Source organism: Triturus cristatus, chromosome 8 (assembly GCF_964204655.1).
Source record: "Triturus cristatus chromosome 8, aTriCri1.1, whole genome shotgun sequence".
Taxonomy (NCBI): Eukaryota; Metazoa; Chordata; class Amphibia; order Caudata; family Salamandridae; genus Triturus; species Triturus cristatus.
Window position 1 is genome coordinate 1632566966 of NC_140591.1, and position 25301 is coordinate 1632592266.

A 25301-nucleotide genomic window follows, 5' to 3' on the forward strand; every position below is an offset into this window, starting at 1 on the left:
CTGCAGACGCCTGGAGAAGAACTGAAGGAACACCAAGACAACCAATAACTATTCCACCTACAAGGACGCCATGACGGACTACCACAACCAAATCAGAACCAAAAGGAATGTCATCCGCAAAAAAAATCCTTGCCAACTCCACCAACTCTAAGGAACTCTTCAGTGTCATTCAGGAATTCACCAACCCACGCAGCAAATCTACAGACATCACCCCATCCCAAAACCTCTGCGACAAGCTTGGAACCTACTTCCACCACAAGATCAGAACACTCTACGATAACTTCGTCGACCACCCACAAGAAGCCACAGCCGGCCCCCCGCCCCCCAGAGACTACACCCAGCCCACCATCTCCAACTGGGCACCAATCATGACCGAGGACACGGCCATGACCATGAAAGGTATCCATTCGGGGGCACCCGATCATGTTGGATCTCTCTGCGGTCTTTGATACGGTCCATCACTCTCTATTGATGGACCGTAGAAAGAAGATTGGAATTCAGGATACCGCCTGGAAATTGGTGGAATCCTTTCTCTCTAACAGAACCCAAACTGTCGCTATTGGGAAATTCTCTTCCAGACCTTTTTCCCTGCCATGTGGAGTGCCCCATGGCTCCTCGTTGAGCTTGACGCTCTTTAATACCTATGTCTCATCACTAGCCCCACTTATTGAATCCTTTTGTTTCTCTTTAACCTCCTATGCCGATGACACCCAAATTGTGGTATCATTGTTGCCAGGGGTGTTGATGGAAACAGCAACATGTCTTAAAGAGTGCATATCAGCTGTAGGCGGCTGGATGGTGCAGAACTGTCTTAAGCTAAACTCCGGAAAAATGAAAGTGGTATTATTTGGTAACAACCCTAGTTTCTGGACTCCGGCCTGGTGGCCGGATTCTCTGGGTCCCCTTCCTGCCCGAGGAACAAAGCAAAAAACCTAGGGGTATGGATTGACAACAAACTCAATTTTAAAGACCAGGTGAACGCGGTTATATCCACCACCGCCTACACTCTCAGAGCATGCAGGAAAATAATACCTTTATTACCCAAAGACAGTATACAAACAGTAATCACTTCACTATCCTTGTCAAGGCTAGACTATTGCAACAGGCTATACCTTTCCATGCAGGAGGGGCTCCCGCACAAACTACAACTTCTTCAAAATGCAGCTGCCACATTGCTCATCGGTACATCAAAATAAGCCCCGATCTCGGCTCAGGTCAAAAAACTCCACTGACTGCCAATTTGAAAGAGGATACAGTTCAAGACTCTGCCTTGTTCCCAAAGCCCTACAGGGAACCAGCCCGGAGTTCTTGAAAATACATTTCAATGGTATATACCAAAAAGAGTGCTATGGTCTTCAGAAGCAAAACTAATATCAGTACCCAAAGTGCGCAAAGCCATTTGGGGAAGCAGAAGTTTTGTAACATATGCAGCGAAGGCCTGGAATGGCCTGCTGCTGCAGCTTAGGTCCATGACAAATCTACTCTCCTTCAGAAAGGCTTTAAAAACTTGGCTTTTCTCCTCCTAAATCTCTGTGTACCAGCCTCTCCTCTTAGGCCTCAGAAGTACTTCACAGCGCCAGGACACCCACGGGTAACAGTGCGCTCAATAAATAGCAATACATTAACATTAACACCCACCGACCCCTGTCCCCCGCACATCTACCACAAAGCCGCTGACACCATCGCACCTGAACTACAGCGAACCATCAACACCACCTTCACAACAGGCACCTTTCCTGATGACTGGAAGCGTGCAGAAGTCAGGCCCCTGCTCAAGAGACCCACGGCCGACCCCACTGACCTCAAGAACTACAGACCCATCTCGCTCCTCCCCTTCGCAGCCAAAGTGGCAGAGAAAGCAGTCAACAGGGAACTGACATGATTCATCAAAGAGAACGCCGTCCTCGAACCGTCCCAATCCGGATTCTGAAACAACCACAGCACTGAGACCGCCCTACTCGCTGCCACAGACGACATCCGCACCCTCCTGGACCAAGGCCACTCCACAGCCCTCATCCTCCTCGACCTGTCTGCAGCCTTCGACACTGTCTCCCACCGCACACTAGTCACCAGACTACACCAAGCCTGTATACAAGGAACTGCCCTGGACTGGATCCGATCGTTCCTCACCGGAAGAAGCCAAAGGATCAGACTACCACCCTTCCTCTCCGCCCCCATGGAAATCACCTGCAGAGTCACTCAGGGATCTTCACTGAGCCCGACCATCTACAACATCTACATGGCCCCCCCTTGAAGCCATCGTCCGACAACACGACCTCAACATCATATCCTACGCCGACAACACTCAGCTCATCCTCTCCCTCACCAGAGACCCCACCACTGCAAAATTCAACTTCCAGAAGGGAATGCAGGATGGTGCAGTCTGGATGAGCAAAAGCTGCCTAAAACTCAACGGCGAGGAGACCGAAGTCCTCGTCCTTGGAACCACCCCTTCAGCATAGAACACCACCTGGTGGCCCAACGCCCTCATAAACCCACCTACCCCCTCAGACCACGCCAAAAACCTTGGCATCGTACTCGACTCATCACTCACCATGAACCGACAAGTCAACACCGTCACTTCCAGCTGTTTCAACACCCTCCACATTCTCCAAAAGACCTTCAAATGGATCCCCCCGGAATCAGGAAAGATAGTCACCCACTCACTCATCACCAGCAGACTGGACTACGGACCGCTCTCTACGCCGGCATCAACATATCCCTACTCCACAAACTCCAGACAATACAGAACATCACGGCCAGACTCGTCCTTGGCATCCCCCGGCACAAACGCATTAGCCAAGACTTGCGGAGACTCCACTGGCTCCCCATGGAGAGAAGAATCACCTTCAAAATCCTCACCCACGCCTACAAATACCCACACAACATCAGACCCAAATACCTCAGCAACAGTACAAACCTCCACGTACCCAAAAGAAACCTCAGATCGGCCAACCTCGCACTGGGTGAAACCCCTCGCATCCACAGAGCCTGAGCAGGTGGAAGATCGTTCTCTCACATTGCGGCCAAGATCTGGAACGAGCTACCAGCTGACATCAGACGCGCCCCCTCCCTGAACACCTTCAGGAAGACTATCAAGACCTGGTTATTCGGTAGAACGGAGCTGCGTACCCAACTCCCCCCCAGCGCCTTGAGACCCTCACGGGTGAGTGGCATGCTTTCCATACCCTGATTGATTGATCTGGGGTTCAGTTGCGCAAGTGCTGTGCATTGCTTCAGACGAGGCCCAAGCCATACTCTCCCAAGCTATTTCTGACAGGAAGGATGCAGCAAAGTTCACAATACAATATTCGACTTGACATGACTGACTAGCTGGATAGAGCGCTTTCATTGTCGGTGGGTCTGTGGTGCCACGCCTGGCTGAGAATGAGAGTTTTTTTCAGCGGTTGTCCAAGCTGTGCTTATGGACATGCTCTTTGATGGCTGTTTCCTTTTTGGAGAGAAGGCAGACTCAGCCGTGGAGCGCTTTAAGGACCGCAGACCTGCGGCCAGGTCCTTGGGCTTATCTATGGCCCCACAACACCCCCAGGCCTTCTGCCCCTTTCCTACCCAAGGAAGGGTCCTCTAATTGGGTCCATACCCTCCCAGGCACAACGAAAACAGGCTTCCCAGCCTGTTCGTGGCCGAGGACGAGGGCCCCATACCTCATTTGGGACAGGTGGCCAGAGGTCGGGTCAGTCTACCCCTTCTTAAAGCAGAGTACCATGAAGCCTCATGCACTATAAAATGTGTCAATGTTTTGTTGTGATTTTTGTATGCATTTATTTTTTATATGGCTTCTAAAGGCAGATGTTTCTGAGAGTTTTTATTGCTAGGTAGGGCGCCTACTGATTGTAAAGGTTTTTTTGTTTTTAAATTAAGCAAAACTTTTGTGTATGACTTTTATCGCCAGAAGGGATATATAATATTTTGTCAAATTTTCAAATCCTAACTGACTCATCCTCAGGTCTATTTTTTCTTCTTTACTTGCTGCAGTCCATAAAAGTGCATGTGTTTGCAGTCGGTCTCCCACCCCGTCCCACTCCACATTGTCTCTGCTTGTTGCTTGTACAGTAATTATGTGCCACTTACACCTCCGCCACCCTGCCTTATTGCTTGACCTGTCACCCCGTCCCCTTCCCCTGTACCCACCACTGCCACATCCCCTATCAATCACTTCCCATCCTCCTGCCCCCGCCCCATCATTCCTTGCCCCAGCACCCCAGCTGTTATGTTATATTATGTTACAAGATTTGCAGAGCTCATGGCTGCCTCAGCAATGGGGCATCCCAGCGCTGATCCCAAGACCCACCGAGAACAACAAGGAGGCAGAGATAGGAGAAGAAGTTAACTGGGAAAGAGATAGGTCTTTCTAGCCTTCCGATCTTGGATACTGATGTTGGCCGGAAGGGCATCCAGATTCTGGGAGTGAGAGCCTCTGGCCTGCGCTCATCTGACACGAGGGACACATGCCAGGTGTTGGTCAGCGGAGCACTGTAGGCAGTTCGGTCTGTAGGAAGAGAGGAGATTAGCTAGGATGGCGAGGGCTTGGGAGTTCAGGATTCTGTGAGAAATGCACTTAATTTTGAAATTGATTCTCTTCTCCACCGGGTGCCAGTGGAGCCTTCCTAGGAGATAGGAAGCTGAACAGGATTTGGAAAGACTAAAGAGCATCACAGCGGTGGCCTTTTGTGCCCTTTGTAGGCAGTGGATCCCTGCTTTATTGGCACCCGGATACAGAGAGCTAGAACAGTCCATTCTCCAAAGTATGGTGGACTGGATGATGACCTGGCGTGTGTTGGCGTCGAAGAAACCAAGCAGTGGTTTTAGTCCACGTAAGAGTCCAAAACAAACGTCGGCTCTTGCTTTCAGTACCCCCTTCCGTCAGAAAAAAGCACTATGACACAGGTAGCATCATAGCACTTTGTTCCCTAACTTTTATCCATGATGCGTTGCAGTGGCACTGCTGTAAAACATGGCTAAAAATGGCTAAAACACAAGGACAACTCCAACAGCTCTCATATAGCAAGACCTATTAGCTTTGCCAATGCTTGTTAAATCTGCACGTGTCGTTTGAGGTTCAAGTCTTTGAAATAGCTTCGCCGGCCCCCATCTTCCAGTAATGACTCAGTGAGGGTCGTCAGATTCCAATAATGATTCAGTGGAGAGCCCAGAGACCAGCAATGACTTGTTGGAGTCCATGGAAGGTAAAAGCTGAAGAACCACTGCATGAAGGATGGCAAGTTCCATGGCATGCCAGGGTTAACACAAAGCCGCTTATGATGACCTCCGCAGCAGTCACTTCTCCTCCCCTATGATGTGTTAACCCTACCTAGTGGTGACTTGCCACATTAACTTCCACTCCCTTATCTGGAAACAAAACACCTCAGTTCTGCTCCTGCCAGTTGCCTCCAGTATAGCAGTATTTTTTATCAAACCGACGCCAGATCCTCTTAGAAGTTTTCAAATGCTGTAGTAATGCTTCTATAATACAGAGAGTTCCCTCAGTCGAACAGTGAACTCATTTTTGCTCTCATCTTTGCCATTAATAATGACAAGCTGAGTACACTGTGCTGGTCAATGATATACAAGTGATGGTGTGTAGCCTGAGCAGTTCAGAAGTGCTTGCCCAAGCATGACTATTAACGTTCGTTGTATCTAGATTAGGAAATCTGGTGGAATCGTTGATTTTATGCTTGTAGGACCCCCTGTAGAAATCCATGCATTGAATGCACCATTGTGGTTTGGTGCTGTAGATCCTATTCACCCTGGTATGTAGGCAGAGGTGGGTCTTTGTTGGGTTCCTCGACACTCCAGCGGTACCCCACTGACCAAGCCTTGTGTGAAAGAATAGCGCCTGCAGGTACTGAGTATTTCATGCAGATTGGACAGGACCAGGTCGTTCCCCTCTAGCTCCTTTCAGCATCGAACAGGCTGGCACATGTTTAGTTACTTGCTGTGGTAGTTAAGACAAGCAAATTTATGGAGGAATACTGTCCACTGGTATAACCACCACATGGTGTCAATCTGTAGGTGTTGAGTGTTGTCAGCTCAAAACTAATTTTTACCGACTCATCCTTGGTAGGGGTGGGCGGAATTTGCGAAAGTCACTTTCGCAAATTATCGCGAAAATGTTACAATTCTCCGCAAACACGCGGAAATATCGCGACGATGCGGAAGTTTTTTTCCCGCCCGTTCGCGGTATTTTCTGCGTGGTCGCGGCTCGCCAACTTACCCATGCGGTTGCTCGCGGGCGCGGCCATCTTGTTTTCACTTGTATCGCGGTGCATGATCGCGAGAAGAAAGACTTGATCGCGCGATGAATGACATTACTGCGGGCGCGAACTGTCGCGAGACAGCGCAAATGGCTACCAACAATCCAACATCTCGTGGAGAACGCGACCGGATCGGGAAAACTTGTCGGCGAACGCGGGGATTCAGGTAAGGCACTCGTGTGCGCGCGAGAATGTATTATTTTCCAGCGCGAGCAAGTAAAACATTTCCGGTAAAATGCGGATTGCGGAAATTTTGACATTTTCGCGCTCTCGCGAAAATGTCAAATTATCGCAATTACCGCGAGCGGAACGGAATTTTAGCCCAGGCCTAATCCTTGGCCCAACCTGCACTGTCTCTAGAAAGAAGAAATCTGTAGCTTTTCCTGTGTGGGCAACTCATAGTACACTGGATGGGGCATTCTGTCAGTAACCCTAAAAATAAATGCAGATTGACTAAAAGGTATGGATGATGAGACCAGCAATACTGTATAGACTGCCACAATAATAATCACAGCTAAAGATCTTTGGCACAGTTCACCAGGGGTTTGCTGTATACTAGTGAGGTACTCCTGAATCCTATGACTAAATCAGGAGCCCTCCTTACCTGTGACATTCATGAGTACGCCTGTACGAGTAGGTCGCATTTACTCAGTCATTGTGACTCGGCCCCATGTTCATTCAACATGTAGGCCAACCACAAATAGTGATGTGGGAATACTTGAATTAGTCACAGCTAGTGGTACTTACTCGGGGATGCATGCCTCTCCATGGTCTCTGTGTCATTCCAGGGAATGAACAATCATTTGCCAATAAGACTCAGTCATTCTCCAAAAGCCCAAGCTGCTAGTTCACGACTCTCTGAATTGGAACACAAGCAACAACAGGAATCCATGCAATAAATTTGTACTTTTCCTCTCAGGGATGGTAGACATGGCCCCATATCTCTCACTCTATTACATTTCACATACTTACAACTACATCATCACAGTGGCTCCAGAAATGCAGTCCACTACTGTAGAAAAGTGGGTTTCTGTTGCAGTAGCCCCCCCCACACTTTTTGCCTGACACTTGATGCACTTTGACTTGATGAGCCCTGGGTCCCTGCCAATCCGGTTCCCAGGGCCTGGGTTCCTAACCAAAACTGTATGTTTGTACCCACAATTTGCTCATCCCTGGCCACAGGTAAGCCCTTGGTGCGATTGGTGCCAAGGGTACTTTGACCAGGGAAGGCTTCTAAGGGCTGCACCTATTGTGCCACAATTAAAGACTTTGCACCTTTAATACCCACACACTGCCATTGCAGGGTCATGACTCCTCTTCCAGGACGGAGTCCACGAAAGGGAAGCTTCAAAGGCATGCCGCCTTTGTATGCTGTCCCTGCCTTTTGCTGCCCCCAGCAACTGGCTACCATCGGTTTTGACCCCCGCTTTGGGCAGGAGAATCAGTGAGAAAACCAAGTTAGGGAGAGAGGTGTTCCCACCTTTGCCAACCCCACCCCTCAGGTTGGGGAGGCGAGGTGAAGCACACATCTCAGTCCCCTCCATCTTGAAGATGAGTGGACGCAGACACTTAGTGAGAGCCTCATGCCCCCTCCCACTAGAGGGTGGCATAATAGGGGATGTACTCACCCCAAGGAAGGGACCTATTCGTCCTGACCTGCACACCCCATTAAGGCCCCTAAATGTAGTATTTAAGGGGACCCTGAACCTTGCCTCCCTTGAATCCTGCAACTTACGAAGAAGAAGGACAGAAGAAGTCGCACAGCAGAGAAGACCGTAGAGAAGAACTGACTGGGCCCTAATCTTTACGGTCCATCTACGGTTTTCAGAGATCCTGCGCCAAGAGTCGACTTGCCCTGCAGCCAGCGACCTCCAGAACCCCTGGGAGGACTGACAGCCTTCCACGAAGACCGGATCTCCTGCAAACAGCAGCTCTGTTCAGACGAAAACTTCAAAGACAGACTCTGAGCCTGCTGAGGACGAAGAAATTCAACGCCTGTACCACCACTGCACAGACGTCTCTCTCTAACACCGAATCTCGTCCACAGTCCAATATCTACGAGCCAGAGATTTCGCCTCTACCCCCAACACCAAATGTGATCTTAAACCTGGAGCCTTCTTGTGTACAAGAAAAGTCAGCCCTTAGTTGCCCCACCAAGATCTCACTGGGAGGTGGTGCGAAAAAGAAATGTGGGAAACGGAAACAAGCCACACATAAGGGAGGAAGGCAGGAAAAACAAACTCCTGCATCCTTACCAAATCAGCCGCCAGGGGGACAAGGAACTGATGAGTGTCAGCAGAAAACCCCGGAGCACCCGTTGTGGGCATCTAACTTGCTAATGGAACTTAAAGCATATTTTGCCTCGACCATTAAAACCGAACTTGATGCTGTAATGACATGCATAGATAATCTTACATTACTGATGGACCATTGAGTGAGCAAAGTTGAAGATTATTTTAACACAAATGAGTCTATTAAATCTTCTATCTCAAAGTTGGCCCTGCAACAAAATCAGGTAACTCAAACCACCTTTAATGAATCACTTCTCCCTGCAAGGCCCAATCCAATTGTGCAAAATCAGGTAACTCCAACCACCTCTAATGAATCACTTCCCCCTGCAAGGTCCATTCCAATAGAGCAAAAAACGTAGTCCCCACTTCTATGCTATCTGCCCAGCATAACCGGGACTCAGTTGATCCCCAGCAGAGGCCCCCCTATTGTTACGATACTGTACATGACAATATGCATATATTACCCACAACAAATCCAAAATAACCAGGATGCTAATACTAGGACCACTTTATATTCTAAATCCAGGGAAACAAGATCCGCACTTCCATGTATCGATTTGCCCCCAGCCTCAATTCCATATGTCATCGTTTTAGCTGGTGTACCTGAGCTGGAAACAGGCCGAGGGGAGACTCATTCTGAACTTAAAAATAAAAGTATCTATTGGTTAAATAAACACAGGCCTCTCCCCCACCAAGAGCAAAGCAACATTTTATTCACACGCAGGGTAAGCTGGCTGGGGCGGTGGCGAAAGGATATATTTGGGGACTGTGTTGTGATCAACTTCAGAGACACCCGGACGGTCCAACACACATTAGATTGGGGCTTTTCAAGGGAGAGAGGGGGTATTCTCTCCCTGTCTTTGGGATACTTTTATCCCCCTAAGCAAACGCCAGACAAAGAGGGAAACATGACTAAGGATTGGGGACCAAGTGATCAGAAAGGTGCTAGGCCAAATATGGGTTGGGAACATCAAAAAACAATGGTGTATAATGTCCCTGTCAACAACCGATTTAGCTCTTTGGACCTGGTAGATTGAATAAATCCCATTAATAGAAGGTCCACTAATAAAAACAAGGCTACACTGGGACATACAAAGCAGGATGTTCCCCCACGAATTGAAGGACGCAGGAGGGAAAAAAAAGCCTTAGAGAAGATCTGTGAGGTTAGCGTCCCAACTCATACTCCTAGCCCACGGAGTAATACAAACCGGGTGAATGAATGTAGATAAGTGGGGGGAGGGGGGGCTGGGCACAAAGATAAGGAGATACAGCAAGTTCCATCAGAGGAAAGTTACATCCCTCAGACCTCGTTAGTCAACACAGTAGAATCACAAAATACTCAGATCTTATCCTGGAATATAGCAGGCCTTAGGTCAAAACTGGAATTCCCAGAATGGGGAGATTTTGTAGACAAACATGAGCTATGCCTGTTCCAGGAAACATGGTCAAGGACACATCTGTTTAGAGTGGGCTACGTCACTTGTTGCACTCCAGCCGTCCAGGGGGCTAGGGGGAGACCCTTGGGGGCCTATGTACCTGGGTTGGTGTTCATCTGGGATGTAATCTTAAAAAGACAGAGACCTCTTCCCCAGACATTTTGTGCATTCTTCTTTCTTTCTACAATTCTTTGAAGATTGCAATAATCAATGTCTACTCCAGACCAGTGAGCCATGTACATTCCTCTCAGACCCTCGATTGTCTCACCACATTTCTCCACACTATACCGGAGAAGTGCCACGTTATTATAGGTGGGGATTTTAACTGTCAATTAGAGCCTCTGAATGGCATCACCTCAACTATCACAAGCGAGGAGGACTCGACCATAAACTAATATCCAGCCAACACGGGCATGGACCCCTTTAGTACTACAGATGAATGCAGTTATACTTAGCCACTCACTAAGGGCCTGTAATCGCCGATTCCCCTATGAAAGCCCTGGGAATTTTACTTTTAATAGACCCGGTCAGGCATCAATAATAGATTACATTTTGGTAGATGTCAGATTATGGTACAGGATTATGAACTTTAAGGTTGACTCTCGTTATGAGAGCGACAATAATCCGTTGGCCGTGGAAATATCTATACCTTTGGCTAAGGACCTCTCAAATACGTCCCCAAACCCCAATACAAATCTAGTACTGACTGAAGGAGGGAGGAGGGTACGGCCGAAATAAAGCTTTTTAACTGACTGACTGACTGACTGACTAAAGCCGGCCCTGCTTCTACATCAGATAACCCCAGAGGAACTTCTCTCGCAGTGTTTTCCCCTAACATGAGAGGTCTATACCAAATGTTCTTGTTCTCACAATACTTCTGCTGAAACATTGATTGGTGCTCTCTCTCCATCATGGTTGTGCTCTGAGCTTCCTTTTTTCCCTATGTTCTCAGAGCAAGTTTAGCTCACATACTTCTTTTCTATGACAAGGAGTCAGTGGCATTGGCTGTTAGCTTTGTCCGTCAGCCCCTTTAGTTCCCTATGGACTGTACTACACTGTTTAAAGCGTCTCCCTTTTCCTCACCTACATTCCTAAAATAGCCCGCTTTCTCTTTCATATTACAGACTGGCTACTCCTATTCAGGGATCATTAGTGGGATTAGTTTGCAGACCTCCGGGGATGGTATTGCTTGGGTATCTGATTCACAGGCAAAGAACCTACAGCTAGATGTCTCTATCAGAAGAATAAGTAACTTACCTTCGGAAACACCTTATCTAAAAGGGACTGGATTTAGCTGCAGATTCCTTAACGACCCTCCCATCCTCCCCTTTCTGCAAACCGGTTTCTCTTTTTGTCTTCAAGCTCTTTCTGGGGATTCTAATCCTTTTCATTAGGACGTACTAATTGTTTTGACATAAAGATGACTGTTTTTGAGTGCACTGTTTCCATCGGCAGTTTCTATAGGTGACTCTGTGTTTTTGGCACAGAAAAGTGTAATTGAAGAAATTAATGTCAGCACGTCAGGGGAGGGCTTATTATGGACTCTGACAACATCACATCCTGTGGATGATGTCGCTCAACGCCCTCTACCAACGCGCGGAGGTACTGCTATCGAAAACTTTTCACATCTAGTCTGGCGCCTGAGGAGAATTCAAAGGTAAGGAATCTGCACCTATATCCTGTCTATACTAGATAAGGCGTTAACGAAGGTAAGTAACTTTTTCACTTGTCTGAGGGAGAAAGCTTCAAATATTCCTTTGTAGCTTTGGTTGTGTGTGTGTGTTTCACCAGGGCAACTGGAATTTTACAGAACATTTTGTGACAGTATTACTTCATAATATTTTGCCAGTTTTTAAATTTGTTAACACTGTCTGGGCATTAGTTGTACCTCATTAGTACCAGTCTAAGACCAAAATATAGCAAGAAGCTATAGAAAGGTGATCTGTCAACCTTTGCAAATGACCATCCACTGTGTGGCAACATGTGTTGCTGAGTTTATAGTTACTTTTGAACCGTTTGAGCTAGAAATAAATTAATTGTTTTGTTAATCTGAAGATTATGCAGCAGATGATGGATCATGTGGCAAATGCAGCAATTCCACAATTATGCGAAAATAGCTGCAGCTGCAAAATCACATAATTCCAGTGGCCCTGTATATCACCTCATGCTGCCCTCTTCTTGACGTAGAATCCTTTTGTTCTTCACATGTTACTCTTTTTCTCAACAGCCTTTCTTGCTGGAAACCCAAGGCTGACCATCTCTCTTTTCTTTTACAGGACCGCTGGCTCCCAACGCAAAAGTGAATACACAAAGAATGATGAACTTCCATTGTGAGTAAATGTTTTTCCAATGCAGGCTTCTTCAATGAGTAGCTTGTAAGCTTCTGGGAGCTCTCCAGCTACCTGTAGGCAGCTCTCCTATGTGCAGACCAACCTGCTTTTGTTTGGTTGAATTAACATATATGTATCAACATTAAAAACTATATTCAAGATGAAATGTGTGTATTTTCAGAACTCTTAAGCTTATGTTTGGAGAAAAATGCTTGAATTTCCAAAATGTATTTAAAGCTCATATTTGAGTGTTAAATCATGTTGTGCTGGATAGGTTTCAACTCTTATTATAACCTTGGTGCTGGAGGCTTTGCACTGAGGGCTGTTATATATTACTCATGTATAGGCATTCCAAATATATAAAGCCTTTTTTGCCTTACCATTGGCAACCCTGCCTGATAAACTGAGTGCACTGAAGTGATCTCCCAATCTGATAGGGACATCTAGCCACAGATTCCTTACCTTTGAACTTCCAGGCGTCAGGCTGGATCTGGATGATTTTGCTAGCAGTACCCCTGCGAACCAATAGGTGGCTTTGGTCGACTCTGTGTTATGTGGGAGGTGTCGGGTTTGTCATTGTTGCGGTGTCTGTGTAGTCAATATAGGCCCCACCCTGGCGCGCGGACGTCAGGACTTTTCTGTCTGCACCAGGCAGCGCAGATCCATCGAAGAGAGCTACCAACTGTCACTTTTTGACATACTTTTTTGTTGACTTTTTATTGAATGCTTTTGGTGTGTAGGCCATGTCCAGTAAGAAGACCACGGGGGGATATATGACGTTACAACGCACACTTTTACAACGCATGCACTTACAACGCATTTTTTACAACGCATAATCCATTACAACGCATGACATTACAACGCATGACACTACAACGCATTTTTAAAAAATACCTTTACAACGCATTTCCATTACAACGCATACTACCTTTACAACGCATACAATTACAACGCATAATATTAAATTGCATTTAAGGTAAGTATTAGATAGTATAGGGGTTAAAATTACTTTTCTAGCTCCAGGGGGTGCAACAGTAGGGTAAGTGTTGGATAGTATAGGGGTTAAAATTACTATTCTAACTCCAGGGGGTGCAACAGTAGGGTAAGTGTTGGATAGTATAGGGGTAAAAATTACTATTCTAACTCCAGGGGGTGCAACAGTAGGGTAAGTGTTGGATAGTATAGGGGTAAACATTACTATTCTAACTCCAGGGGGTGCAACAGTAGGGTAAGTGTTGGATAGTATAGGGGTAAAAATTACTATTCTAACTCCAGGGGGTGCAACAGTAGAGTAAGTGTTGGATAGTATAGGGGTAAAAATAACTATTCTAACTCCAGGGGGTGCAACAGTAGGGTAAGTGTTGGATAGTATAGGGTTAAAATTACTATTCTAACTCCAGGGGGTGCAACAGTAGGGTAAGTGTTGGATAGTATAGGGGTAAAAATTACTATTCTAACTCCAGGGGGTGCAACAGTAGGGTAAGTGTTGGATAGTGTAGTGTAATATTATGCGTTGTAATGGTAGTATGCGTTGTAATGGAATGCGTTGTAAAGGTAGTTTTTAAAAATGCGTTGTAGTGTCATGCGTTGTAATGTCATGCGTTGTAAAGGATTATGCGTTGTAAAAAATGCGTTGTAAAGGTAGTGCGTTGTAAAAGTTGCGTTGTAAAGGTTGTTCCCCCCACGGGGTTTATGCCATGCATGCCTGTCATTGTGCCATGTCAGTCATGGACCCCTATTTGGTGGTCTGATGCCTAGAGGGTAACCACTGCAAAAACAACAGTTGATGGACAGAATGCAGAACAATGTCATACATTCACCGCAGTACAAAGATCTGGGCCTAAATCCATCGTTTTTTTGCTCACCATGCCATTCCAGTTTGAACCCAACCATATGCAAACCAATCTTGACCCTGTGCCTCATGGGAACAGTCCAGCTCGAACTGCCAAGCCAGGTCCTTCCTGGACTGGAACCAAGCATCCTAGGACCGGTTTCGGGGTTTCACCCCTCTTCAGCCAGGATAGCTTGATTCCAGTGGCATGGAGAGCACGGGACTCACGTCTGAGCATACCCATCCCACTTGGGGTGACAAATGCAAAAACAACAGTTGATGGACAGAATGCAGAACAATGTCATACATTCACCCCAGTACAGAGATCTGGGCCTAAATCCATTGTTTTTTTGCTCACCATGCCATTCCAGTTTGAACCCAGCCATATGCAAATAGAGGGTAACCACGACACAAATTTGTACTCTGATTGCCAGGCCATGGCACCGAAGGCTTGGGGAGAGCAGTCTCCAAAGTTAATCGCGGACCGGCGTCTGGCGCCTCGGAATCACCTCGTTAATCTTGCTCCTTTTCCTAGTCCCGTTCTTGGTTGAAAGGAAGGTCCGAGCACTGCTCTGGGGGTCGAACTCTTCTTCCTCAAAGTCACCGAGGTAAGGTAAGAAGAACCATAAAAAGCACAAGAAGTGGAAGCGTGCTTCAGCTTTGCCTGTGCACGATGAGACGGCGGAGCCTCGACGTTTGAGGCCCCACTCCGCAGAGCTGGTGCCTGGTTTGGCTCCGTGTTTTCCTCCCATTTTTATGACGCCATGTGCGCCATATTTGGGTGGCCTGATCTTGCCGGTGCATCTTCCACCTGCAGGCTCAGCTGAAGGAGATTCCGTGGGTTCTGTGCTTCCGGCTTCGGCCCCAGTGCCACAGGCTTGTCTTGGATCCGTGCCTGGAGCCGGACCAGCACCGGTCATACCAGTGCAACCTTCCCTGGTGGCGTGTCCAACGTTGAGGTCCTCTGTGTCATCGGAGCCCACCGGCGGTGCCTCCCCCATTGTCATTCCAGATGACATGGAGCCGTTCGGGCGTCCTCTGACGCTGAGTCTGGCACCGACAGAGCCTTAAGGCTCAATGACATTCATCCTGCCCTATTCTGAAGGGTTAGGCATGGATGATTAGGATTTGGAGGGACAGCAGGCTCCCTTAGAAATCTCACAACCCAAACAAGACCTGGACTGGTATGAGGACCTGGGTGATGACAGTGGCTTGGACACTTCTCCAGATTCTGCCATGCTGTTTCCCCCTACCCTAGCCAAGGAGGAGGGAGCCTCATTTGTATTGGTGGTGCGTAGGACTGCGGACGTCTTAGACCTGGTGTCTCCTCCACAGAACTCTTGCTGCCTTTCAACGAGACCTTGACAGATGTTCTACTGTGCACCTGCACCAATCCCAGCACAGGGGCTCCTGTGAATAGAACCATTTCCTCCACTTCCCATTGTGCATTCCCTTCCACACCTTCGTCCTGGGATCCGAAATGCTGGACAGCTTCAGTAGGAAAATCTTTTCATCTGCCAGCCTAGCATTGCGGTCAATAAACACTGCATGCCTCTTGGACCGTTACTCCCATTTGCTATGGGATACAGTTGCACAAGTGCTGCCCAGAGTCTGGAAGGAGGACCGGGCTCTCCTCTACCAAGCTGTTACAGACAGGAGAGCTGCTGTGAAGTTTGCCATACAATGTGGCTTAGACATGTGAGACTCACTAGGAAAAGTGATTTCCTCGATGGTGGCTTTTAGGCGCCACACCGGACTGAGGATGTCTGCTTTTCAGGGGATGTCCAAGCTAACCTCGTGGACATGCCCTTTGATGGCTCTTGTCTCTTTGAAGACAAGGCAGATGTAGCTCTTGAGTGCTTCAAGGACTCAGGGGCAACGGCCATGTACCTTGGCCTCTCCACTTCATCCTAGCCTGTGTCTGCTTTTTGCGCCTTTTTGTGGTTACGGAAGGGGCTTCCAACCACGCCAACCCTATTCCAGTCAGAGGAGCTCACAAGTCCAACAACCTCTTTGGCGCCATGGACGCGGTTCAAACTGAGCTCGCGGGTCGGGTGGCTAAAAGTCAGGTCAAGCCATGAACTTTTCCTCCACTGCAAAACCTTCCTAGTCCAATCCCTCCAGATCATGGGCATCCAGTTGGTGGCAGGATACACCATCACCTCAACCACTAGCAAGATATCACCTCAGACAGGTGGGGTGCTGCAAATACTGCAAAGGGGCTACTGCCTCCCCTTCGAGACTGCCTCTCCCTTTATGCCTGCAACTTACGATCGGCTGACGGAGGATCACCTTGCCTTGCTCTCTTGGCCGAGCGAGCTATAGAGAGCGTTCCCGGGCCAGAAGTAGGTTGTGGTTGCTATTCCTGCTATTTTCTTATCCTCAACTTCAGGGCCCTCAACTACTTCCTCAAAAAGGAGATGTTCAAGATGCTCAGCCCTTGGACCCAGGAGACTGGATGGTAGCGTTGGACTTGCAGGACACCTATTTTCACATTTCCGCTCTGCCAGCGTATCGTTGCTGTATGCAGTTTACGGTGGGCCACGGGCACTTTGAGTTTACGTGCTCCCCATTGGCCTCACCAGTTCCCTTCGGGTGTTCACCAAGGTGATAGAGGTGGTTGCAGTCCTTCTGCAGAGATCAGGGATGCAGGAGGCTGGCTTAGTATATGGTGCACACTTATTTAAGTGAAGCACCCAGCACTAATTTAGACAACCCTTATGGTAGTTTTAGTTATCTTAGACAACCTTAGAAAGCTCTCTAAGTGGTAGCTGTGGAGAGCAACCTTCAGGCTTAGTCCATAAGGAGTGTTAAACAGCTTTTTTACCAGCATTAATCATGTAGTGTAAGTTAAAAGGAAAAGAACCACACAGTGTAGTTATAAAATTTGTAATATTTACTATACACACCCATTAACACATTGGTATATTTCCTACCCGGATATATAAATCCCCTCATCATCAATATCTTTATTTGATTTTAAAAATAAAATCATAAAAGACAGATCAATTTAAAACAGAGCACAAATATTAACATCAGCGTAATTTTATGCTTGCTTTGAGGTGCCAGTAAGATAACGTAAAAGAAAAACATACTGTAGGTGTATTTAAAAACTGTAAATGCAATAATGCGGGTCTAACTTGGATAAGATTCATTGGCTTTAAAAGTGGTCTTAAAAACATGTGTCATAAGTTATTATATTTCGCACAGATCATGACAATATGCAATGTATCATTAACCGAAACGTCACAATCAAATTGGGCAACTTCGAGTACTTAAAACAACCATGATTAAAAGGAACTAATCGAAGGAATAGGTTCAACCTGAAATATAGCAATAAGTGTCGCTGGTGACGGGACATGTTCCAGGTCTAGTAGGGTTCAAGATCGCTCGCGGTTTTTACTAATATCGCGTTTGCAGCGAGAGTTTTGATTATGCAGTATCTTCGCGATACACTGCCATCTTGTCCCTCAACACTTGTGCAACCCATTTGTGATCAGATCTAACTATGCTGCTAGGATTGGCATATAAGTCAGGCTTCCCGCCGGATATCATGTTATGGGAGTGTAGGAAACTGGCTCTATATATACTACACCAAAATGAGGTATAGTGTGTATAGAGTCCAGGTGACCCCAGAGATAATCAGAGGTTAAAGTTAGATAGAATCTTACTCTATATTTGTGGTAGTGTGTGTAGGAGAGTAGGATCTGCTTCACATGTTTACCCCCACTTTTTGCTGGTGTTTCACTGTTTTTGCAAGTAATTTAGGTACACCTCAGATTGGATCATGAGGTACCCTTGTGAGTCCCTAGTATATGGTATACTATATACCCAGGGCATAGGTACCACAGAGGCCTACCAGGGGCTGAAGCATGTATTATGCCACCCCTGGAAAGCCACCCAAAATGACACCACAGGTCTGCTACTGCAGCCTGGGTAAGGTGGTGCATGCACCCCTTACTGAGGTAGAGGTTCACTGTACCTCACCTATCACTGCACATACAAACCTATCAGTCACCCCTATGGCAGGCCTTATCAATCCTGAAGGCAGGGTGCTTGGTTATATGTGAGAGGGTGAGGCATGAACTGAGCCCCCTCTGCAACCTTCAGAATCTCTTCTCCGGGTTTGTCAGTGGTGCAGCCTGTCCATATACTCTTGAGTGCATTATATCTTAAACGGTTAATGCTAACTTTGGACTGGCTGCACGGAAACATGTCGTGTTTGGTGTCAAACACCTTGGAATCATACCCCCACATCAGTTCTTGATGTGAGGTTCTGACCCCACCCTTCTAGAGGAAGCGACATGGCAGTACTGGTTTGCCCGGAAGAAATCTAATAGAGCCCTGGCATCACAAAATGGATGCTGCAGCCACAGACACAAGTCTGGTCTCCTGTTGCTGACCGAAACTCCGACAGGGAAGGCCTGGAAAATAGGTTTCCTGTCACAGGGAGGTGTAACCACCTCCCAGACAGGCTGATGTGTATTGGGGCTGGGTGGGAGCACTCTCTGAGTGCTTTGAAGTCCTTCACTGGGGGCACATTTGGTGTCCCTGTGCATAGTCCAGCTCAAACCGGTTCCAGGGCTTCCAGCCCCTGCTCTGGCGTGAAACTGGACAAAGGAAATGGGTGTAGCCACCCCTCTTTCCAAACCCTCCCATAGGTGGGTCACCAGAGCTAGTCCAACCCCTTCCTTAGGTATACGTAAGGAACCTCTGTAACCAGAACTTTAGATATCCCTGGACGAAACTCTGAAGCCTAATCCTGGAACTTCGACGCTCTACTAAAGACTAGAGGACTGAAGAAATCTCCCTTGGGGTCAAGGTGTGACTCCCCTGCTTGGCAGGCACCAACAAAGCATTTTGCCGGTCTGCATTTCCGAAGTTCCCGCCGGCCTCCGAAGTATTTGCAGCCCAGGAAGAAGACTTCCAGACAACTCAGAAGCCGACCCGAGTCCCCAGCAAAGCTGAGACCGCAGCCCTCGTGAGTAGCGTGGAACCGGAACTCCTGGTCACCGGGCACTTTTGCAAGTGCATTGACTTTTCGACGTCTCTTAAAGTCGTGCTTGGGGTTACTTGTAGCCCCCACCTCAAGCAGCAGATCCACCGAAGACTATCATCCTAGTCACCCCGAGTGACCCGTGGGCCACCATTTTGTGTTTCATCTCGAGGTCTCTTCGAGATCCCTGGTCCGTCGACTGGTGGGTCCCTGAGGGGGTAACTCTGATTTTCCTTGTGCTTCCCTGGTGGCCTCAGACGTGCCCTGACTCCGAACCAAGTGGTGAGTCACTCAGTCCTTGCTGGTCTGCACCAAAGCATCTTTCTTGTTTCTGCGTGGGTTGCTGTTGCCAAGGCTTGCTGTGTCCAATCCGGGCACCAACGCTGCAGCACTCGACATCCTTCGTGGGACAGCTTGAATACAGCTCCTGGTTGTCCTCGACACCTCCTGGTCCTCGTAGCTGAAGTGTCAAGCTTCACCTTCTTCACCTGAAGCACCCGACATCGGTGGGCATCCGCCCATCGCCTTCCTGGTCACTGGCAAGTGACCCAGACTCTGTCCCCTCTGCTTTCAGGTTCTTCTCGACTTTGATCCAGGCTTGAATCTCTTCGGACACTTCGCATCTTCCCGGCAGCAGCACTTCCTTGCCAGCTCCCATTGAAATCGACGACGCGACCCGACACCATTTGACACCTATACACCCGGCTTCCCTGGGTGAGGTAACACGAGTACTCCGGTACTCCCGTGGGTGTTGGCCCTAGAACTCCCTAAGTCTCAAAGGGTTTGGTCCTAGTTCGATTCTAAGTGTCCCTAATCTTTAAAAATCTGCCCGCAACTTTCCCCATAGAAGCTAACGGGAGCTCACGGCTGTGTTCTCACACTGCACACGGCCCCCGTGAGTCCCCTCTGTCACTACCTTGGGTGGTTCCTTGGGGTCACAGCGATTCTACAGGCTCTAGGCCTTGTGTCTAGTTAAGTTGTGGTTCTTGTACCACTATTTTAGCATATGGTTTGGCTCGCCCCTAGGTTCTTCATTCTCCCTCCACTGTGGTAGAGCCTTTTAATGATGCCATCACTGAGCCAGTCATGGAGGTTTGGCGGAAGCCCTTTTCGGCTCCGGCAGTGTCTAAATCTGTTGCTAGGAGGTACAGGGCGGCTCCAGGAGATCTGGACTTTCTTACATCCCATCCTTCTCCTGAAAGTCTGGTGGTTCAAGCTGCCTGTTCAAAGAAGTCATCGGGGGCATTTCCACAAGTTCCTAGTGATAGGGAGTCGAAAAAGCTTGATCAGTCGGCCAAGAAAGTGTTCTCCTCGGCGAGTATGGCCTTGAAGTCCACAAATGCCACTTGTCTTTTGGGCCGTTATATCCATGCTCTTATGGATTCTGCAAAACAGCTGGCTCCTAAATTGTCTGAGAAGGACAGGCAGAATTTTAATGAAGTCTTGTTGGACACTCAGGCGGCTGCACGACAGGTTATTCAGAGTGGTTTGGACACTGCGGACTCTGTTGCCAGGATCATGGGCTCCTCGGTCGCCACAAGGAGAAGTGCTTGGCTTAAATCGTCAGAGTTTTCTCCTGATGTGCAGGCAACACTTCTGGACCTGCCCTTTGAGGGTTCTGGGCTGTTTGGGAGGAAAGCAGATGCAGCCTTGGAAAAGTTCAAGGACAGCAAAGCCACGGCTAAGTCTCTGGGCCTGCAGGCACAGCCTAGAGGTTCCTCTTACAGGAGGTACAGAGGTATTGGGAGGTCGTCGTTTCGGACCTATAGGCAGCCTCAGCAGCAACAGCAGCAGCAAAATACCCTGTATAAGAACTACAGGGGCAGGAACAGAGGTCATCCACGAGGTCGTCAGCTCTCTTCCTCCTCTTCCTCCCTCCCTCCTACCACTGCAAAGCAGCCCTAGATCCACCATTCTGGATCATGTTGGTCCTGTGGGGGGTCGGCTTACCCATTTTCTACAAGATTGGGAATTGGCCACTACAGACCTTTGTGTTCTAAATCTTGTAAAAAATGGCTAAGCTCTTCCCTTTCGGGAATTCCCTCCAAATTACCCTCCTTGCCAAGGTGCTTGCTCGGAGGACCACCTTCTTCTCCTGCAGGAAGAAGTCCTTACATTGCTGAAAAAATGTGCTATAGAGGTGGTTCCAGAGCGGGAAGGGGGTCAGGGATGCTACTCCCGGTATTTCCTGATACCCAAGAAGGATGGCAGGCTACGTCCAATCCTGGATCTCAGGATCTTGAACCTTTTTCTGAAGCAGGAGAAGTTCAAGATGCTCACCCTTGCGCAGGTTCTTTAAGCGCAGCAACAGGAGGACTGGATGGTGTCGATCGACTTGCAGGATGCGTATTTTCATATTCCGATCCTGGAGTCGCACAGGAAGTATCTCGGTTTTACGTTAGGGTCGCAACATTATCAGTTTGCGGTTCTCCCGTTTGGTCTTAGTACTGCACCTCGAGTCTTTACCAAGGTGATGGCAGTGGTGGCAGCCTATCTCAGAAAGTCGAGGATTCCAGTTTTCCCCTATCTGGACGACTGGCTCATCAAAGCAGAGTTGCCAGAGAAGGTGCTTCATCATCTGCAGGTTAGAACTCAGCTGTTGTACAAATTGGGTTTCTCGATAAACGTGCCCAAATATTACCTGGTGCCCTCTCAGCGCTACCTGTTCATAGGGGCGGAACTGGACACTACTGTGTGTCGAGCATTCCCTCCCCCTCAAAGGATTCTCGACATACAGGAAATGATTCCCTTGTTTTACAATGGAGCGGTCGTTCCAGTCCTGAAGGTTCTTCGCCTGCTCGGTCTGTTTGCTTCCTGCATTCTGTTGGTCAAGCATGCACACTGGCACATGAGGGCGCTCCAGTGGTGCCTCCGCAGGCAGTGGTATCAGCACAACGGAGATCTCAGGGAGTTTGTGAGGATCTCCAGAGAAGCTGCAGCGGATCTGTCTTGTTGGAGCCTGGAGGGCAATCTGTCTCAAGGAAAGCCCTTCCATCTACCTCCATCGGTGGCCACAGTGATAACGGATGCATCCACTTTAGGGTGGGGTGCGCATCTGTGGGATCTGGAGATCAAGGGTCTTTGGTCTCCAGAGGAATGTATGCTTCACATCAACCTTTTGGAAATGCGGGCGATACGTTTGGCACTCAAGGCCTTCCTCCCTTCCTTTCGCGGTCAGGCAGTTCAGGTCCTAACGGACAACACTACCGCGATGTGGTATGTCAACAAGCAGGGAGGAGTGGGGTCGCGTTGTCTCTGCAGAGAAGCTCTGCCTCTCTGGTCCTGGGTTCAGGATCATCAGATTTCTCTGATGGCAAATCATCAGGCCGGAGTTCTGAACGTGTGTGCAGACAATCTCAGTCGGCAGTTCTATGGCGACCATGAGTGGAGGCTCCATCCGGAGGTGGTTCGTCACGTCTTTCGGATGTGGGGAACTCCTCGGGTGGACCTGTTTGCCACTCACGAGAACGCTCACTGCCCGTCATTCTGCAGTTTCCAGTATCCGATGCAGGGAGCTTTGGGGGACGCGTTTCAGTTGAGATGGGACTCACATCTCCTTTACGTGTTTCCTCCCATACCCCTGATTCCTCGGCTTCTGAGGAAGATTCGCCAAGACCGGGCCCAAGTCATATTGATCGCCCCAGATTGGCCAAGAAGGGTGTGGTATACAGATCTTCTCCACCTCTCCTCGTGCCCTCCGCTCCGTCTCCCTCTCAGGGCAGACCTCCTCTCACAGTCGCAGGGGCAGGTTCTACACCCCCACCTCCAGAGCTTACATGCCTGGAGATTGAACGGGGCAACCTGAATTCTTTTTCTCTCCCGCCTGATGTGGTGGACGTGATTTTGTCTGCCAGGCGTCACTCCACAAGTCTATCTATTCCTATAGGTGGTCCAAATTTGTCCGTTGGTGTGGGTAGAAGTCTATTGACCCCTTGAGGGCTCGTTTATCCGACATCCTTCAGTTTGCTCTCTCTAGCTCAGCAAGGTTTTCCTCTGGCTACTGTGAAGGGTTATTTATCGGCTTTGTCGGCATTCCTTTGTTTGCCGGATCAGCCGTCCTTGTTTAAATCACCTATTGTGTTACGGTTCATTAGGGGCCTTACCAACAAATTTCCGCCCACTCCATTTACTGTGCCTCAATGGGACTTAAATCTTGTCGTAACTTACTTGATGGGTTCTCCCTTCGAACCCTTGCACAAGTGTCCCTTAATGCTATTGTCTTTTAAAACAGTTTTTCTCATTGCCATTACCTCGGTAAGGAGTGTAAGTGAGCTTCAAGCTCTGAGTTCGAAACCCCTGTTCTTGACCTACAACCCTGAAAAAACGACAATCTTTGCTAGGATTTTTGAACTTCGGTCGTACTTATATTCCCGAATAAGCCCAGCGTATCAAGCCATTGTATGCTTTGATACAACCTACTTTTTCAAAAGCCTGCTAGCTTCCGGAACATTCAGCTATCCTGCAGTCTTTGCAGTCTGATCTTCTTGAATCTAAATACTTGTTAACACGTGATAACCACTGAAGGAGATTAGGGTCTGCTTTTTATGTTCACCCCCACTTTTGCTTTCGCTTTACTGGTTTTCGACTTAGATGTGGCTGTGGGCCTGCTAATCAGACCCACAGCCCAGCTGTTCTCTCTCTAAATTCATACTATGTACTTTAGGTGCATAACCCAATTGGTAGGGATCACCTTATTGGACCCTGTATAGTGTACCTTAGGTACCCAGGGCATAGGTGTACCCTAGGCCTACCAGGGGCTGCAGCATGTATTATGCCACCCCTGGCCTGGCCTTCCATTATGACACAACTGGCTGATTACTCAGCTGGGGCAAGGTCGTGTAATCACCCCTTGCTTAGGTGTAGTATTCCTATACCTACCTTATATATAGACACATGTGTACCTATCAGACACTCCTATGGCAGGCCTTAACAATCCTGAAGGCAGAGTGCTTGGTAACATGTGAGATGGTGCTCTAGCATGAGCTGAGCCTGTCTGCAGCTTTCGGAACCATGTCCTTATAGCTGTTCTATGATATAGCCTACCATATACTCTTAAAGTGCCTTGTAATCTTAGACGGTTATGGTAACTACGGTTTGGCTTTATCGAAACATGTCGTGTAAGGTGTCTAACACTGTGGAATAATACCCCCATACCATTTCTGGCCATGAGGATATTATTCCTCCCTTCTAGAGGGAGAAGACATGTAGAAACCTACATACACGGTTAAAAATAACCAGAGCCCCAGCATCACAAAATGGATGCTGCTGCCACGACACAAGTCTGACCTCCTGCTGCAGGGAGGGATCTCGGCAAGGGAGGCCTGGACAATTGGTTTCCTGCCTTGGGAGGTGCTAGCACCACCCCAGACAGGCCTTAGTGTATTGGGGCAGGGAGGGATGAAAGAAACTAGACACTGCCTGGGGCACACAAGATGTCTCATGCATAGTCCAGTTCAAACCGGCGCTGGGGCACTCCAGCCCCAGCTCTGACGAGAAACTGGACAAAGGGAAGGGGGTGTAACCACCCCCCTCCCAGGTCCCACCCATAAGGCGTGACCTAGCAGGCAACCCAGCCCCCCAGATTAGTATAAGAGTGGGAGCTGGGGCTCCAGGAGATTAGATTATCCTGAACCTGCAACTTGAACAGAAACTCTGGACCTTCGACATTCGACCTCAGGAAGAAAACTGAAGAATCTCCCTTGTGCCCAAGGAGTGACCACCCTGGGCAACCAGGCACCATCCAGTGACCGCTGCTTGCTTTGCGACTGATCCTACGAGGGACGACTGCAGAGACTGACCAGCGCCGAGACTTCCAGACACCTCTGAACCAGATCCACATCTACAGCAAAGCTGAGACCCGTGGAGGCGACGAGGGACGTGGGACCGGCGACTTGGGAAAAGTGGCTAGTAGCTGACTAGCGCGACTTCTGAGGCTTCCTCGAGGCTGTGCTGGGGGAATTGAGAAGCCCCCATCCCGAGCACCATCGGCAAAGAAGATCAGCTCCCCACTCTTCACGTGTTCTGCGTGGGGCCCTTCTGCACCTGAGTTGCTCGACGTGTTGTCCGGTTGCTAGCCGGTTGGCTAGTGACCCTTGTGACGACGAACCTTTAACTTCACCTTGCTGGTCCGGCTCCTCCAGAC

At 48.5% G+C, this 25301-nt stretch overlaps 1 protein-coding gene across 1 annotated transcript in view; it reads left to right on the forward strand.

The window, feature by feature from the left end:
• Window positions 1-25301, forward strand: part of LOC146808461 (transient receptor potential cation channel subfamily M member 2-like) — a 3976112-nt gene that overhangs the window by 3409447 nt on the left and 541364 nt on the right. The window contains exon 29 of the mRNA XM_085623954.1: window positions 12279-12332. Coding sequence (XP_085480080.1) covers window positions 12279-12332 — 54 coding nt within the window. The remainder of the gene's footprint in view (window positions 1-12278; window positions 12333-25301) is intronic.